Here is a 16,892-nt window from a genome sequence, read left to right as displayed (position 1 = left end):
GTTCTCCCTGGAGCCTTCCCTTCTCCAGGCTGTCTCAGCCTGTCCTCATAGCAGAGGTGCTGCAGCCCCTCTGATCATTTTTGTGGCCCTCCTCTAGACTTGCTGCAACAGATCCATGTCTTCCCTGTCTGAGAACTCCAAAGCTGGATGAAGTAATAATGTAATTTTTTACTTGAAAAATGTTTAGGATGTCCAACATTATGATATTGACTACATGGAACGTCGCCTGGACTTCACCTATGATAAAGTGAATTTTGCTGGTCTGCCAGAGTTCATAAAGGAGATGAAGAAGAACGGAAAGCACAACATTTTGATTCTGGTAAATTAACATGTTGCTAATTATTTCTCCATTTATAAGAACTACTCCCAGCATAGTTTTCATAGCAGTACCTAGGTGCTAACACAGTGTAGTAGATTTTCTATTTTCTCATGTGTTGAAAAGAGCTGAAGAAAAAGTTCTCACAGATTTAATTTTTAGAAGTGCTGTCTTTATTTGATATCTCTCTACCAGTATCATCTCTATACCAAAACATTAATTCTATGTCACTTTTTCCCCACTGAGTTATGGGAAATTTTGCCTCTGAGTTGTCATTATTTTCATATAATTCTTTCCCTGAAATGAATGAATTATTTTAATGCATATACAAAAATAGCTGAATAGTGGAAAAAATTCTATTCCTAATCACTCTGGAATATACTAACTACAATTCATGTTTCTTTTACTTACTTTTTATCTATGTTAATGTGAGAGATGATTACTTGTCTGCAAATTTGTGGAAAATGTATGTTGAACCTCTAAGCAAAATTGGCATATGGACAAATGAATTAATTTGGATACAAGTGAAAATTGGAGTTTTCCATCTTCCCCAGTAAATTTTTCCAACAAAATTTGCTGTTTCTCTCCAGCACTTCCCTGTACATGTCCTTGTGCCAAAATGACTCTGTCACAATAGCTAAGTGAGCACCAATGGTGGCAAGGAAACTGGAGACCAATTTAATCGAAATTTAAGTAAAGGTGAAAATAAATTAGGAAATCAAATAAAATCCATTTATAAATTCACAAGATCTTGCTCTCCAGTGTCCCCCAGCAGCTTAGCTGTAGGAGGGCTGCACTACCCCGGAGCAGGCTGCCATTTGTTCTCCATAACCACGGGGGCAGGGTAAGAGGAAAAGCATTTTGGACTGCAGCAGGACAGATTCAGGGCAGACGTTAGGGTAAAGCTGCCTGTCAGCAAGGTGAGCTGAGCCACAGACAGCTGCTGGGGCAGGGTCCCTCCCCAGGTGGGTGCTGTGAGCAGAGCCAGCAGATGGATCAGGCATGGCTCAGGCATGGCTGAGCTGACCTGCCGCCACAGGGTGAGGAGGAGGAGGCAATCCCACAGGGCTCCTCTCAGCACTTTTTGCTGTAACTGTAGATTTGAAATCTGTTTTCTACCTAAGTGGTGAGTTTATATCTTTCATTTGGGTACTATGTTCATTTGGGTACTACTTTTATTTGTCTTTACCTCCAACTGCCAGTCTCTCACCCTTCTATTTTCTATCTTGATAGACTGATTCAAATAAGTGTATTCTCCCTTAGCCTTTCTCTGCTAGGCTGAACAAACACATTTACCTGCAATTATATTGATGGCTCATGCTTTTAAGGAGACCAGGATTCAGTTAATCTAACTGAATCATGATAGACAGGTCCACTTGTTTGGACCCTAAGTCAAACCAGTCCTGTTAAAATAAGGGCCAAGTTCCTCTTCTTGCCCTGGAGGTCCTGTCAAAGGCTTGTGGAAAGAGAGACTGAACAGCAGAATCCTGAATTGTGGTACAGTTGCTCTTTCACAGATACACTTGCTGGTTTATCTGGAGTTAAGATAAGCAAGAGCTACTGCAGTTTTCTCATCTAAAAATCACATTATCTTGTTAAATAGATAGATAAAGGCAGAAGCGCCTCCCTCCTGTCCTTATTTTTTTCTCGCAGTTTGTTTTGAAGTTTAAAACATGACTGAGGAGGATGGATTAGTCAACTCCACAGATAGCTATGCCAGTGTTTTCTTTTTAATTAAGACTTTTCTGATAGTTTCTTTAAACATACCTTTTATTATTTGCCTAATCTTTGCTTTGGTATACTATAATTTCATTTACTACTAGGACTCTCAAACAAAACCACGCAGCCCAAGTGATCAATTTCATATTGATAATGCAAACAGCAGTGTGCATACAGTGAATCCTGCTTGCATACAGCAGTGTGCATACAGTGAATGCTGCTTGCATACAGCAGTATGCATACAGTGAATGCTGCTTGCTAGCCATTTGTCCCCAAAGATGCCTTCCCCTGAAGGTTCCATTCTGAGAAGCTTGGGGGTGCAGCAGTGAAATCAGTTTTCATCAGTGAAGGTTCAAGGCGCAGCGTTTAAATAGTAACAGATTACTAAGTCACTTTGATGGAGAGAAAGTTTAAGACAAAAATAGACCCAAATTAAATGGATACATCATTGTAAATAACTAAGCAGTAGTGAGCACATGTGCTGTCAGGACTGATTGCTCTCTCTAACTGTTAGGCAGTTTAGGCTCTCTGTAACCTCAGTACTGCTCTAAAAATTATCTAATCTCTTAGAGCTGTAACATTAAATACCACATGTCTGTTTATTGGTTTATCTCAAAATTGTTTGCAAAACATTAATATAGGAGCAAAATACCAGGAGTTTGGGGTAGCTCTTCCTATGCACTCTTGCATTTTAGTAAATACATGGTAGTCTTTTTCATCACTGTTGGGATGTCTCCAGTTGTTTTTTACTTGCTACTGGCTATGAAGCTACAGGCAAGCAGTCATGGTTTAGTTATCCATTTTCTTCTTCCTTATGAGTTCAACTTCAGCAATATTTTTAAAGCCCTTTCAGTTTCTCACATGGCACATTTTGCAGCAGTGCAAGGAAGTGTTGCTGTATAAATTCAGCTGATAGACAGATGCAAGGAACATAGCAACTCTTAATTCATGCAGTGAGCTAATGTGAATCCAAATAGGAAGCCTTTCTTTCATCCTTCCACTATAACCTGTAACCGAGGCCTGTCCTCTGCTCTAGTTCTTTAGCCAAGCTTGTGGAAAAAGAGCAAAAGCTGAGCCAGTCTGTCCTTCTTTGTTTAAAAGTTAACGAGAAGTATAGGTTGCACTGGAACTGAAGTTTTCTATTTTCACTTTATTACAGTTGCTGATATCTCTGTCAAAACCTGTCTGTTAGCATTCTTTAGTGACGTAAAGTATTCCCCTAAGTTGAGTTGGGAGCTGGAGCAGTGTGAAGGGTTTCATTCCCAAGTCACAGGGGGTGCAATCAAGGCAAGTGTAATCCAGTTGGATACTGAAAAAACAATTTTCTATTTAGATTGGTGCCTCCCTCATGATGATTTCAGGAAACAGGCTCTGACAGCCAGTTAGTGTCATGGAAAACCTCTAGTAAATGGATTTATGGAATGGGTTCCATCTATCATCTCAAGACCACTTTGGCCACAAGCAAAGCACAGATCCTGACAGCCAGCAGTACTGACACAGGCAACCCGCCTGAGGATGGGCCCTGATCTCAGCTGTGCCACCATCAGTGTGCTTGCTGGTGCCACACCAGCAGGAGGTCTGCTCCCCATGCTTGCACCGGGTGCTGAGAGCCCTCTGTGACTATGGTCCCCTTTTGAGTAGCCTGGCTCCATTACTGGAGCCTTTAATGCAGCCCTTCAGCTCTCCTCTCTCCTAATCTCTTTCAGAGGCCACCTCTGCTTAGGGGAAATTGTGACTTTGCATGTCAGCACCTAAGCATCATCATTGCACTAAAGAATTGTGCATGTTTTAGCTGTGTCAGAACAAATATATTCTTTAGAAACAAAGATGTTCTAAAGTAACAATGAGTACATTGAAAAATTATAAACATTTTTACTAAAGAGGATCTTTAATGAAAGACCTTGTATACTGTCTATTAAGTCATACTAAAACAGAAACAGCTAAGAATGACATAAGTGACTAAATACTTAAAGAGTCAAGAGCAACATGCTCATGATTCAAAATAATGCTCGATGTCTTTAACCTTTTTAAGTCCAATTGTGTGAGCTATAGAGACAAAAATTTACAGAGATGAGTTTTTATGGATGTGCATAAAAATATATTTGGAGTGGGGCTGCAGGTGGAAGTGCATCAGTCTGGGTACATGCTGGGGGCTCACAGGTCTTCAGGCAGTCAGCTGGAGTTAAGGATGCTCAGCACTTCTTCCCCTAAATGCTAAAACGATGAGTGAAGATTTAACAGGCATGAAACTCCTTCCCCACAAACAACCCTTGCAGGCATGGAGAGCTTTTGTTTTCTTTAGGGCAATACTAAACCTGCATAATATATTAGATTTATGCTCTGGAACAACCTTTCAGCTGAAGGAAACTGTAAGTTTGCATTAGGAGTAGCTAATTAAGCTGACTTCTTCTAGCCTTCGTGTCCCTTGAGAGACATCTTTACCACAATTATAAGATAATTATTGCAGATGGACCGTTTTCTCTTTTGCAAAGTTGGACTATTGAACAAGTTAAAAATGTAATGGAAACTTATGGTCCTTATGTAGGAGACACTAGAGCTACATAAAGTTAAACAAAATTTTGGGCTTAAAGTAGGGATTTAGCTGTACCTTTTGTTGTTGAGGCATGGAGAATATACTTTCCTCACCAGGGCTATGCTTATCAGAGGGCTCACAAGTAAATCAGGCAATTAATTCATGTATTTAAATGAGATTTAAAACAAGCCTTTAAAGCAATTTACCATTTTGGGTGTGATACTTTTTTCTTTTTAAGACATTTATTAGTTAGACTTCTATCACATTTTGATCCAAGTTCACTTAAATTATTGCAGGAGCTACAATTGAGTGGAAGAATTGTTTCAATGGTGTTTTTCTCCATTGTGTTTCACAACTGAAAGGTTTTGCCTAGAGCAGAACCTGACAAAGTAAGATTTTCTGAGGAGAAAGTAAAGAATTCCCTACTAAAATGGCTGCAGTCTTTATGTGTTCTAAAAACCACAAAGAAGAGAGTTGCTTCCAATTAGGGATGTATTGCAAAGCACACTTACCTCCTTTTGGTTACAGCTGAATGCTGGGCAGAGTTGCAAAGTACCTCTTCATTCACTGGCATCTCAAAGTGTTCCTAATTTTATTACTTCCAGCATGGTGGGTGGGCCTTTATCATCCCCAGGAGCTGATCAGGCTCTCTTTGCACCAGCTTGGTGGCTACTGATGGTCATCCTGAGGGAGAGGAGTTGTTGGTGTCAATATCAGGGGCAGCAGTGGGAGGTGGTGACCACCCCAGGCAGTGGGAAGGGGCAGGAACAAGCTGTGGGGTGTAAAATGCTGTGCTCTTGGTGCCTGGGGACGGCAGAGGTGTAAGGCCCCACAGGCAGGTGGGAATTGGGCTCTCTGCATCAGACTGGCATGACTTGGACATCCTTGTCCAACATCGGTTTGGAATGCAGGGCTAACAGGGCCCTTTTGAGGTTGGATGTGCCCAGCTTCAAGCCCCTTGAAAAGTTTTAGTTATTCCAGCATTGAGCTGTTGGTGCTGAGGCAGCTGGAATACGGATTGCCTTGGAGGAAATGCAGAGGTGCTCAAGTGTGGGAATGTCCAGCACAGCACCCAGCCCCAGCAGAGACCTTGGTGCAGGGGGAGTAAAAACCTAGTGCCTGTCTTAAAATAATTTGAACATAGAAAGTCTCATAAAAAATAAATGTGAGGATATTTAGTAATTTCACATTGCTTTTGCCTTACACAAGAAATACTCATGACATGTCCTTAATGACTTTTTCTAAATTATTTGCTCTCGACTCCTATTAAATTTTAATGCTGTTTGCTTCCAATATTTTTGCAATCAGCATTAAGAAAACATAACACAAATTTTTATAAAATATAAAGTAGAAGATTATTTGTTACCTCTGGGATTTCAATAAAGGAAGTGTGATCACTCTTTTCAGGACCCTTTCATAGCCAAGGATGAGGAGCCAGGCACTTACAGACCTTATGAACTCGGCCAGGAAATGGGAGTGTGGGTGAACAACTCTGATGGCGTGACTCCTGCTGTTGGGCAGGTGGGTTTTTTAATTTTGTGATGCATTTTGTTAGTGCTGCTTCAAAACAATAAAGCAGCAGTGCAATAGAAATGGGAAAATAACCAGGATTTACATTTGTAACCCCTAGGCCTGGCCTCCTGGAGACTGTGTGTTTCCTGACTACAGCAACCCCAGGACAGTGGAATGGTGGACCCAGTTGTGCCTGGAGTTCAAGGATGTTCTCGACTACGATGGCATCTGGATTGTATGTCTCATTATATCTGCCCTTCCTTCTTTAAAAAAAAGAAAATGAAGATTTTCATGTGTCTTACTCTCTTTATTAAAGGATATGAATGAACCATCCAATTTCATGAGAGGCCAGATACCCGGATGTGCTGATACTGAAGTCAATAACCCTCCTTACACTCCTAGTAAGTATAATTTCATTGTGATAAATAATTTATTAATATTATGTTTTTATTCCTATTTTATATTATATTTTAGAATAACATTAATATTGTCATTTCCTTGGTTGTTTTTTTTTGTTTCTTTGGTTTTCTTGTTTGTTTTAAACCAGGATAGGCTATATTTTAGGGGAAAAAATAATTTCATTCTCTGATTTTCCATCTTTCCCTGTCTGTTCTGTAAGTTCAATTACATATTTGTTCAACACTCCAGTGGCTCAGCTTTCTTGGAGTATCAAAAACAATCACTTTCCTCTGTCCAAGGTTCTGCCTCATAACAGGACTCAAAAAATTACCTTTCTTGCCATTCTCTGAGCAACTGCTCCACATCAGAAAAAGGTCAAGATACCTATATATGGTAACTCAGCCACAGAGTTATGAAGTAACCCTTGCCACTGCTAGTCTCAGAGATGGCCTTCTCACAAGCTATGACAAGGGAGATGGTGCCTTAGTTCAATATTTCCTTTCTCTTTGGAAAGAAATTTTCACTGTGTTACTAGAAACAGGCTAAAAATGAGTTTTAAAACGCTTAAGACTATGGGAAACTTACCCAGTAGCTGAGTTAATGATATGCTCATTCTTCCCCAGGAGGCCATGAGTACCTATGATTATTGCCAGTGGTGTGGTAGTTAATCCAGCCAACATTTCCCCAGGAAAGCTCAGCTGCCTGAGCAATGTTGATATGCAGTAGGAAGCTGACACATGAGTGTTGGAGTATTGGCAGTGGAGTATTGGAAATGTCCCTTTTTCCCCTTCGGGCTTTTGTACTCTCATGAGAATTCTAAATTTTCTTTATTAAATGGCAATTTTTTTTTTTTACTTTGAATATAAGAGAAACATAAGCATAACAAAAACATGACAAAATATTAGAAAGAAATAGTGCATTTTTGAAAGCAGAAGGAAAGCTTTTAATGATGATTTTGGTGTTTGCTCTCTTTGTGGGGTAACCACTGCATACTTACCCTGTGAGTCTTGATCAAAGCCCAGGAACTGATGAGAATTTCCCCCTTTGCCTTAAATTACCTTCATTTTTTGGTCAGCCTTCAAAGCTGCATGAAAGATGTGAGATACTGGGTAAACTGGCCAAAAGAGCAGAGCTCCCTTTACATCACAAATAGAGGACTTGAGAGTGAGCCCATGCAGCTGAGCCATGCCTCTGCAGCTGAGCTTTGTGAAGATTAGCACTGATGTCTGAGCCACCAGGAGGAGCTCGGGCCTAGAGGCCTGCATGACACGTAAGGACACTGAGAGATACTGAAGACAGGAGTGTTTTGAGCCCAGTTTCTTTGCTTTGACTCATGCACGTATGCCCCTGCTTCTGCTTGTGACTTGTTAGAATGATATAATGGAATCGTGGATGGGTTTGTGTTGGAAGGGACCTTCAAACCCATCTTGTTCCAATCCCCCTAGTGTGGGCAGGGACACCAGACCAGCTTTCTCAAAACCCTATCCATCCTGGCCATGAACACTTACAGGTATGGGGCATCCACAGCTTCTCTCTGCAGCCCGTTTCAGAGTTTCACTACCCTCATAGGAAAGAATTTCTTCCTTGTGACTAACATAAGCCTGCTCTCTTGAAACCATTACCCTCTGTCCTATCACTCCATGCCCTTTTAAAAAAAGTCCCTTTCCAGGTTTCTTGTAGGTCCCATTTAGGTACCAGAAGGCTGCTCTAAGGTCTTCCCAGAGACTTCCCTGGTATTGCTCTTCGTTCTGCAGCCCGGAGCCCTAGGCATGACATCCCAACATGTAGGGAATCTACTTTAAACCACTGTTTAAGGGCTTTCTTTTCTATTTCACTTTATGGAATAGGTGCCTGTTCATAGCTGTCCAAGACTTTGACTTATGTAGGTATGAGACTGCCCTAAGCTGTTTAGTCCAGTAAGACATTAGGACCTTCCTGGGGTTAGCAGAGTTTTGGGAGCTCACTATTGTCTTAGGTGATTTCATCTGTGCAAGTCTGAGTCTCAGAGCCTCAGGCTTTTTGTCAGTGTAGCCTTCAGCCTCCTTATCTAAATTTTATAACCATGATTACATGGTTTGAATTTCTGCTTAAAGCCAGATGTCCTTCAAATCAATTTTCTATAAAACACTTTATACTGAAGATTAATATGCAATTGTAAAATAATCAGTATTACTGAGGCAGAATACAAAATACTCATAATAAAAAAAAGCATGAACCTATGATTCATGTGGTAGCATTTTCTCTCCTATCCCATCTTAAATTTATAGGGCTAATAATCAAGAACCACTGGGACATTAAGTGTGACTTTCCGCAGAAACTTAGTGTCTTCTTCAAAGACATATTGGTCAAAGTTACTTGGGAATTGCCTATAAATTAAGTTATTTCTGATGTAGATCACCAACACTAGAGTCTTTGTGTCTAAAGATCCAAACACAAGGATTGTAGCTGTAGTGGCACAGCAGGTCTGGGAGGCTAATGGCGTTTCAGGTACAGAGAAATTGTGATAATGAACTGCAACCATACAGGAAGTGCGATTAGGCAGGGAGACTGCTTGTTCATGGAGAAATATTTACAATAGTGCATGCACCTAATTAAGCATGAAAAAAAGAAAATAATTTTTGAGAATTCACTTTTTTTATTTTTAGGGAATTTTATAATATTTGTAACTCCATCTCTTAAAATAAATATAACGTTGTCTTGGTTTGAAAAACAGGCGTCTGCTAAGGAAGGCAGGAGCCTCCTTTGGAATGGAAAATGTAAAGCCCTTCCCTTCAAATTATTATAATTTTGAAATTAAGGGGCTCTTAGGCAAAGATATAGGAATAGGAATAACAGTTCTTTATTAGTATGTATAACAAGGCAAACAAACCAACAGCAGCTGCAGCATTAATAATAAACAGCACCCGGAACCCACTAACAGCCTGCAGTTCCGGGCACGGCCAGCAGGGGCGCTGCTGGCTCCCGGCGGGCAGGAAGGTGCGGTGACTCCCCCGTGCCTGCAGGGGGCGCCGTGGCGCGGGCTCGGGCAGCACGTTGTGATGAGGGAAGGGACGGAGGAGAGGCTTTGCCACACAAACCGTGGGGCAGCCGGTCCCGGTGCCCCAGCAGGACTCTCGGAAGCAGCAAGCTGGACTGGCAGGATGTCTCAGCTGGCAGGGAGTGAGGCGCTACAGTGCAGCAAAAACTTAGAGCAGTGCTGAAGAAGCAGCAGGGGCGGAGCAGTGGCGACCCAGCTCCCAGCAGGGCAGGGAGAGGCGAGCTCAGGATCCTGGACAGACGGAGATAGGTCCCTCTTTTAGTGAGGTGGTTGTTAATGAGGTCCCAGTTCCGTGGCTGCTCTCAAGAGCAGAGGCTCACCCCACGGCAGAAGAAGCAGTCCTGGGCTGGGCTCTGGCAGCAGCAGCAAATTCCCTTCCCCAGGCAGCAGCTCCGACCATCCTCCTCCGGAGCTCAGAGAAAGAGCGCCAGCAGCTGCCCAGCCCCATCCCTTACCTGCCCAATTCCTGCGCTGTCTCTCCCCTCACAGAAGAACTCCAGCTAAGAGAAGTGCAACCACATGTCCTCCTCCCCTGAGCTTGGCCATTCCTTCTGTTTTTCTTAGGTACCCAGTCATTAGTGCTTCCTGGCAGCTTATAGGAAAAAATTCCCTAAAAGGAACAAAAGGAAGGAAACAATGTATAAACATGTATAAACATGTATAAACATGTATAAACATGTATAAACATGTATAAACATGTATAAACAATGTATAAACATGTGCCCTTTTCCTGTTGAACTTCATGAGGCATTTTCAGAAGGATTTTTTTTTTGCACCAAATGGGCTTTGCCAGCATCTCTGTGCTATGGGATCAAAGACCAGGCAGCATCTGGGCAATATTTTGTTAACTAAAATTTGTCATTGTGTAAAACAATATATTCTTAATTCAGCAAAGCAGAAATTTTCTTTCTATTACTTACTGAATACATGACACCTGTACAGATATTTTGAATTATTGGACAAAGAACTTGAAATTAATTATCATTGTGTACTCAGTCATCTCCCCTCTCCAAGGACACGTGCCTGTGTGCAAACAAGTATTTGTGGCTATGTGCTAACCTCAAATCAGTGCAGCTCCAGCACTTCAGCTTTTCCTCTTCCCCAACATTTTGGTGTTTTCACCCCTAAATGTGTAGAAATGTGAAGAGACTTGAATTGTGATATATATGATTTTACAGTGGTTTTTATCATTCTCAGGCATCTCTGATCGTTCCCTGTCGGAAAAGACACTGTGTCCTGACTCCAAGACTTACCTTGGGGACCACTACAACACACACTCTCTCTTTGGCTGGGCCCAGACAGAACCAACTTACAAGTAAGTTTTCTAAATATTTCTAATCAGATTTCAGGTGATTAAAATGCATTTTAAAAGCCACTGATGTTACTTGGAAAATCTGTAATATTATTTAATAAGAAACAGAACCATGTCTTGTTTCATTGTTTGCCATTTAGTAAGAAGTTTCAAGAAAAAAGAACCTTAGAACAAGGACCACAATCCTTTCTAATTTTACTTTTCTCATCTAAATCAGGATGTGTGTATAAGGCCTAACTTTACAGCTACTTTTGTATATGTAGACCAAGATGCTCCTGTTAGAGCTTCCGTGAGCATTGGCAGCAGAAGCAGCCTTGTGTGGTGTCAGGGGTATTTATCTGTGCCTTCACTATTGTGGTAGAGGAGTTTCTGTCACTGTCAGTGGAGAATCCAAACTGTTCAGGTGCCCTGGCTGCCTCTGGAGCTGCCTCTGGTTCCTGGCAGGCAGTGTTTTGCAGATTGGCTTGGGGCTCACTTGGTTCAGGAGGTTAGAGCTGCATTGCAGCACAGTTGCTGTCAGCTACTGTAAACTCATTTTGCAGCTGGGAAGCGCTCAAAGCCAGCTTACACAGGCAGGCTGTTGCTGTGGAAAGCTGGCTGTTGGATTAAATGAAATGGGCAGATCATGGCTTTTCCAGCAGGGATTGAGCTAAAACACTGGGAAATTTCATTCCACGATGGAAGAGCCAAAGCAGGGGTCCGTGTGTGGCCTGTTTCAGCGTTTAGCACTCATTTTCAGAAGTTGGATTCTGATAGCATCCAGAGGGCATGGTTAGGTGAGCCTAATTCTGGTGTTGATGCGTTTGTGTTTTATATGCCAAGTCCAGGGCAAGGGAAGCTCTGGGAAAAAACAGAAGTAGTTTGCAGCACAGTTCTGCTTTTGAGAGAAAGAACAAGAAGTCCTTGAACTCCAGACTTCTTACCATACTTCTTACTATTCCTCAGTCTTCAAAGAGATCTTCCCAACAAACTTATTTTGCTCGGCCAAATGTGGAGAAGACCACCAAAAGTATATGCAGGGGTTGATTTTGGTGCAAAGCTGGGAGACTTTGCTGAAGTATTTTTTGTACATACTCATTTGGGTTTCTCAAATAGATTTCTTTTCAAGGCTGGTTGTATGTCCTTTCTGCATTCACTCTTCACAAAGAATATATTAAATGAAATTACTGACAGGAATATTCAGCACCCAGCATCAATTGCAAGATATTGGATGAAAATGAATGACAAATTCATAATCATATAAAAACACAATTCTAAGAATTATTCTAAGGCAGACAGAGAATAGGAGATGTGTCATCTGGCCTATTTCAAATGGTTTGAATTTGAATACATAAACTAGCAGCAATCAGTTTGTGCATAGCTTAATGCCAAAAGTTATTTGCACATGATATTCTGTAAATAATTTAAATCAACAAATGCATTTGACAACATTAGGACCTGCTCTGCAATGGTTTGTGAAAGACTGAAATTATTCAATAAATTACTTGTTACAAATTGTTTTTGCAGCTCTGGATCATAGTTGAGTTGATCTGATATTGCCCTCATTAGCACCTGTATTTGCAAATGGAGCCAAAGGCAGCCAGAGGAGAGCACTCCTGCTCAAGACATCCATGAGAAGCTCCAAAATAACATTTATATGAAGCACACAGAGTCTTGTGCAGTTATTGGCCCAACAGTGCACCTGCAAACCAGAACCAGCAGGTCCCTCGCAGTTAAAGAACTGCACCTCTTGCTGCATATGGCCCCTAAGGTTAATTCATTCCGCTTTCTTCCATGAAAGCTGCTGGGGTTTTTTGCTTCAGAAGCAAGTGTTGAAGCACTTAAAAGTCTCTGTGCCTTCACAGACCCAAGAGCAAACACTGGGCCATGATGAATACAGGTGAAAGAACTCTTGATGAAATCTCATTAAGAAAAGGGAGAAAGAAGTAGATGGTGAACAACATGATTAATATTTCATGCTAGAATTTCCAAGAGAATCTAAATTGTGTTGCCCAAATTATATTAAAGAAGAGTTGAATTTGAGTTCCTGCAATATAAAATACTGCAATGTACAATTATGTACAAAGAGTATCCTATTCTGAGGAATTTTGTAATAGATTTGTTTGTAAGGCACATTCTCCTGATTTTCTGGTGACACAGCAAAATTATTTTCAAAAAGCAAAGATAAATTCATTGTACCACTAAATCTGTAATGAAACCTCATATATCAAAAAAGACAGGAAACCAGAGAAAATACTACAAGGATGGGTTGGCATTTTGAATGATGACAGGTTTGTTTTCTATATTGATTACTTATTTTTATAAGATGTTTAGATATACTTTTGATATTTTTGTGTGGTTTTGGTTTTTTGGTTTTGTGTTTCGTTGAGCTTTTTTATGTCTTTAATTCCTGGATATTGGAACTTTATTTACCAATACAAATCTCTAAATAAATTCTATGTTGAAAAAAATACATGTTATATTCTTTTTTATGAACTAATTGGACACTTAAGTAAATATACTAGTATAGAAAGGAAATTATGGTTTGAATTTTCATTTTGAGACGCTGCTGAGAATAAATTAAACACAAATTATTATTTAGGAAGATTAAAATACCTGAGGCAAATTGTTTGGTGAATCAGATAGATTTTTGTTTGTTTTGTTTTGGCCAGTGTGTAAATCTTCCTTTTATTTGTAGTTTGGCAGCCACATTTGCATGTGAGTAGGGATCACAATGATAATTGTTTCATGATGGTACCCTTCCAGATGAAATTGTGCCTGAACGCTCAGGTTGATTTGAAGATGTTTTGGTTGCCATTCCTGTTTTTGATGATCTTGTTGCATTTCTCTGCAGTGCTGTCAAGCAGGCCACTGGAAAGCGGCCGTACGTCTTGAGCCGGTCCACGTTCGTTGGCAGTGGCAAGCACACTGCACACTGGCTTGGTGACAACTTCTCTCAGTGGAAGGACCTGCGCCGCTCTGTCATCGGGATCATGGAATTCAACCTCTTTGGCATTCCCTTTGTAAGTCTGACATCCTCTAGGCAGGTGCTGGCTTATACACAATATCGCTTCAAATTAGCTCAAATGTTGTCTGAAACAAGCCCCTTGAGATGGCCAGCAGTAACAGCCCCCACAGCCTAAGGAACTGCAGATTAAAAGGCTAAATGTCACTCTTGGCTGCTGAAGGGAAGCAGAACCAGCACTGCAAAATTTGGACTGACTAAATGTATGCCATCCAAAACTGATCTCTTTGTATTATGTACTCTATGATTTCAAATTATGTACTCTATGATTAGGGCTTTTTTATATATTTCTGTGTTTGCAAATTGGGATGAGAATTTGTAGAATTATTGAAATACAGTTGGATCTTCCACAGTGAGCTTAGTACTCTAGGAGACAGGAAAATTTGTATCATTATAGAGCATTCTTATAAAATAATTAGAAACAGGGATTTATTTCCAAATATTATTTTTATTAGCAAATTTCTGTAGTCTCTCATGTGGGGCCTCGGTCACAATCACAAACACAATTTTTCCTTAGATTGGTGCTGATATCTGTGGGTTTAACTACAACACTACCTACGAACTCTGCCTGCGCTGGATGCAGCTTGGATCTTTCTATCCATTTTCCAGAAACCACAATTCAGAGGGAAACATGGTAAGTAAACAAAGTTACATAAAGCTGTAGCCTATGATTACAGTTATGTGGACAGTGATTTGTGTTGCTTTCTCCAAAATGAACTTACCATTCTTGGGTAAACTGGAGCAGTAGGTGAAAAGGAGTGCTGCACTGAGAGCAGGAATTACACAGTGAAATGTAAATTTTTCCCATCCATAATGTAAAATGACATAGAAATGCTGGTCTTCTCACACTGTTGGTAAAATTCATCTGTTTCATTTTTACCTACTGAAGCCCAGGTTTTATGTAAGAGCCAGTGAGTGTCAGGATATCTTCCTCGTCCCTTGATTGCTGCAACTTTTATTTCAATACTTCTGTAATTACAGTAAGTATTGCAGGGAGGGGAAAGAGGTCATTATACACCATGCTTGCTGTTTAAAAGCAAGTTACAAACATGTGAGAATTCCAAGGAAAGGCACCAATAGTGACATCATTATCAGCCAAACAGCAGCCAAGACCAGAAAAGGCTAATGAGCGATGAGATGAATTAAAAAGTGCAGCTTTAGTCCAGTTCCATGCCCTGGTTTCAACACCATAAAAATCCTTTAAAGACTTGTTGCAAACAGAAAGAAGTATCAGGTCATTTCTAGCTATGAGGTTTGAAGGTCTTGCAGCCTTTCTAATTATTCTGTGTTTATCTGCAACCGTGATGAAATGGTTCTGCTTGTTCAAGAAATGTTTGGGGTTTTTTCCTTCTGTAAACTGATCTGTGCAATGCTGAAGCTCAGGTTGTTTGCCAACCTTCAGTTTCTTTGAAGTTGCATCATCAAAATGCTGCAACATTTACACTCCCAGGGAGACCTTTGTCTCTCCATGAAAATATTATGGATGTTCAGCAATTGGGTAAATGTAGGAATTATAAACCATAGTACTATCATTAAGAGGGTCAGGAATTAGCCTGTAAATCCCTGAGGTATTTCTTTTTAGGAGAAGAAATGTCTGTGAGGCATTAGCTGCTGATGTTGAAAAATATTTTCCATTTGTCTCTCCACTAAAGTTAGAGGTGTACATATATATATATTTATATGATTGCTTGGCTCTTTGAGCATGCAAACAGAGTCTGACCTGGGTGAGTGGAGATCAATCTCATATGTACAATTTAATAAACAAGAAGAGAACAGTGGGTCTATATGATGGGTGCTGCAACTGAGAGATATATTTGGTTTTATTGGATTACTTAAATCCATTTAAAATATTGTGTTCATGGAAAGAAATGAACAGGCATTTTGGGTGACTCAGCATCACCTAAGAAGTCTGGCTGTTTTTTTGTGAAATTAAGCAGTGTTTGTACAGTGTCAGAACACTGGTAAAAATATAGTGCAATTTTTGAAATAATAGATGGATGCTCTGAAGCTCAGAGCCAGCAGGGAGTATTCTTAGTGAGTAATTCTGATATAAACATAATAATGGTGAAATTTTACTTAAATATTGAATTCAATTAACATTAGGTTAGTGTTAAAATAAAATTTAAATACCCACTTTGCCTAATTCATTGGGTGTTTCAAACAGTTTAATTAATATTTTTCTTGTCTGAAAAGCACTAGATAATATAAAAAGCTTTGTTACTTCTGTTGCTTTTGCATTTCATTATCCTTGGAATTCATCATATCGTCTTCAGCTTTAATGAGAAAATTGAGTACTCTGGGAAGATTTCATGAAGGAGAAAGGGAGCCATGTGATTTGCAAGCTGGCTGTTTAGCACTGGAGAGGTTGACAGGAGGAATTAGAGAATGTGGCTCTTTCCCATATCAGCACTGCCCTTTGGCTGCGTGCCCTGCCTGCCATCCCAGGGGAGAGTCAGGGTTGTGTTGGAGTAGGACCAAAGCCAGCCAGTGAATACAGACAGGCTGCTCCAACCTTCCCCCTTGATGGTGGCACCCAGTGCATGCCCTGTCCCACAGCAGAGCACTGCTGGCACTGAGGAGCTGAGGGGCACTGCTGGTGTGTATGTGTGCTGTCACTCAGGGCATCCTCAAATGGGGCACACAGGAGGAGAAATCAAGCTTCTTGAATGGATGAAATGTTTTCTGTACCACACACAGTGACTTTGGTCACCTGTTGGCTTCAGCTGGGTTATGAGTTTACTCTTTTACCTAGACTTGCCTTTTATATTTGTGGCCAATGTAATTAAGGTTTTGACTTTGATCTGCAGATTATCAGTCTTCCCTTTTTTATGTGTTTCATCTATTTTGTCTGAGAGGGCTTGCATCTCCAGGATAAATTAATTTCTAGATGCTGGGCATCTGTTCCTGAGCACAGGCATGGAGCCCCAGCTTCCGTCTCATCCCAAGCTTAGGGGTGGTTGCAGAGGGCTCACATGCATTGTGATGGGGCCTGATCTTTTAGAACTCACTGGAATTTTTCAAGTTAAGAATTTTATACAGATGTTAGTTTGGGAATAATGA

At 40.6% G+C, this 16,892-nt stretch overlaps 1 protein-coding gene across 1 annotated transcript in view; it reads left to right on the top strand.

Annotated features, from left to right (window-relative positions):
* The window catches only part of LOC102061823 (sucrase-isomaltase, intestinal), a 60,060-nt gene that overhangs the window by 25,053 nt on the left and 18,115 nt on the right, over positions 1–16,892 (top strand). Inside the window, exons 9-15 of the mRNA XM_074540024.1 lie at positions 188–319; positions 5,976–6,089; positions 6,199–6,315; positions 6,397–6,481; positions 10,714–10,831; positions 13,662–13,830; positions 14,350–14,466. Of these exons, the coding sequence (XP_074396125.1) occupies positions 188–319; positions 5,976–6,089; positions 6,199–6,315; positions 6,397–6,481; positions 10,714–10,831; positions 13,662–13,830; positions 14,350–14,466 (852 nt within the window). The remainder of the gene's footprint in view (positions 1–187; positions 320–5,975; positions 6,090–6,198; positions 6,316–6,396; positions 6,482–10,713; positions 10,832–13,661; positions 13,831–14,349; positions 14,467–16,892) is intronic.

The sequence above is a fragment of the Zonotrichia albicollis genome, chromosome 4 (assembly GCF_047830755.1).
Source record: "Zonotrichia albicollis isolate bZonAlb1 chromosome 4, bZonAlb1.hap1, whole genome shotgun sequence".
NCBI lineage: Eukaryota > Metazoa > Chordata > Aves > Passeriformes > Passerellidae > Zonotrichia > Zonotrichia albicollis.
This window is presented reverse-complemented; position numbering and strand designations above follow the sequence as displayed.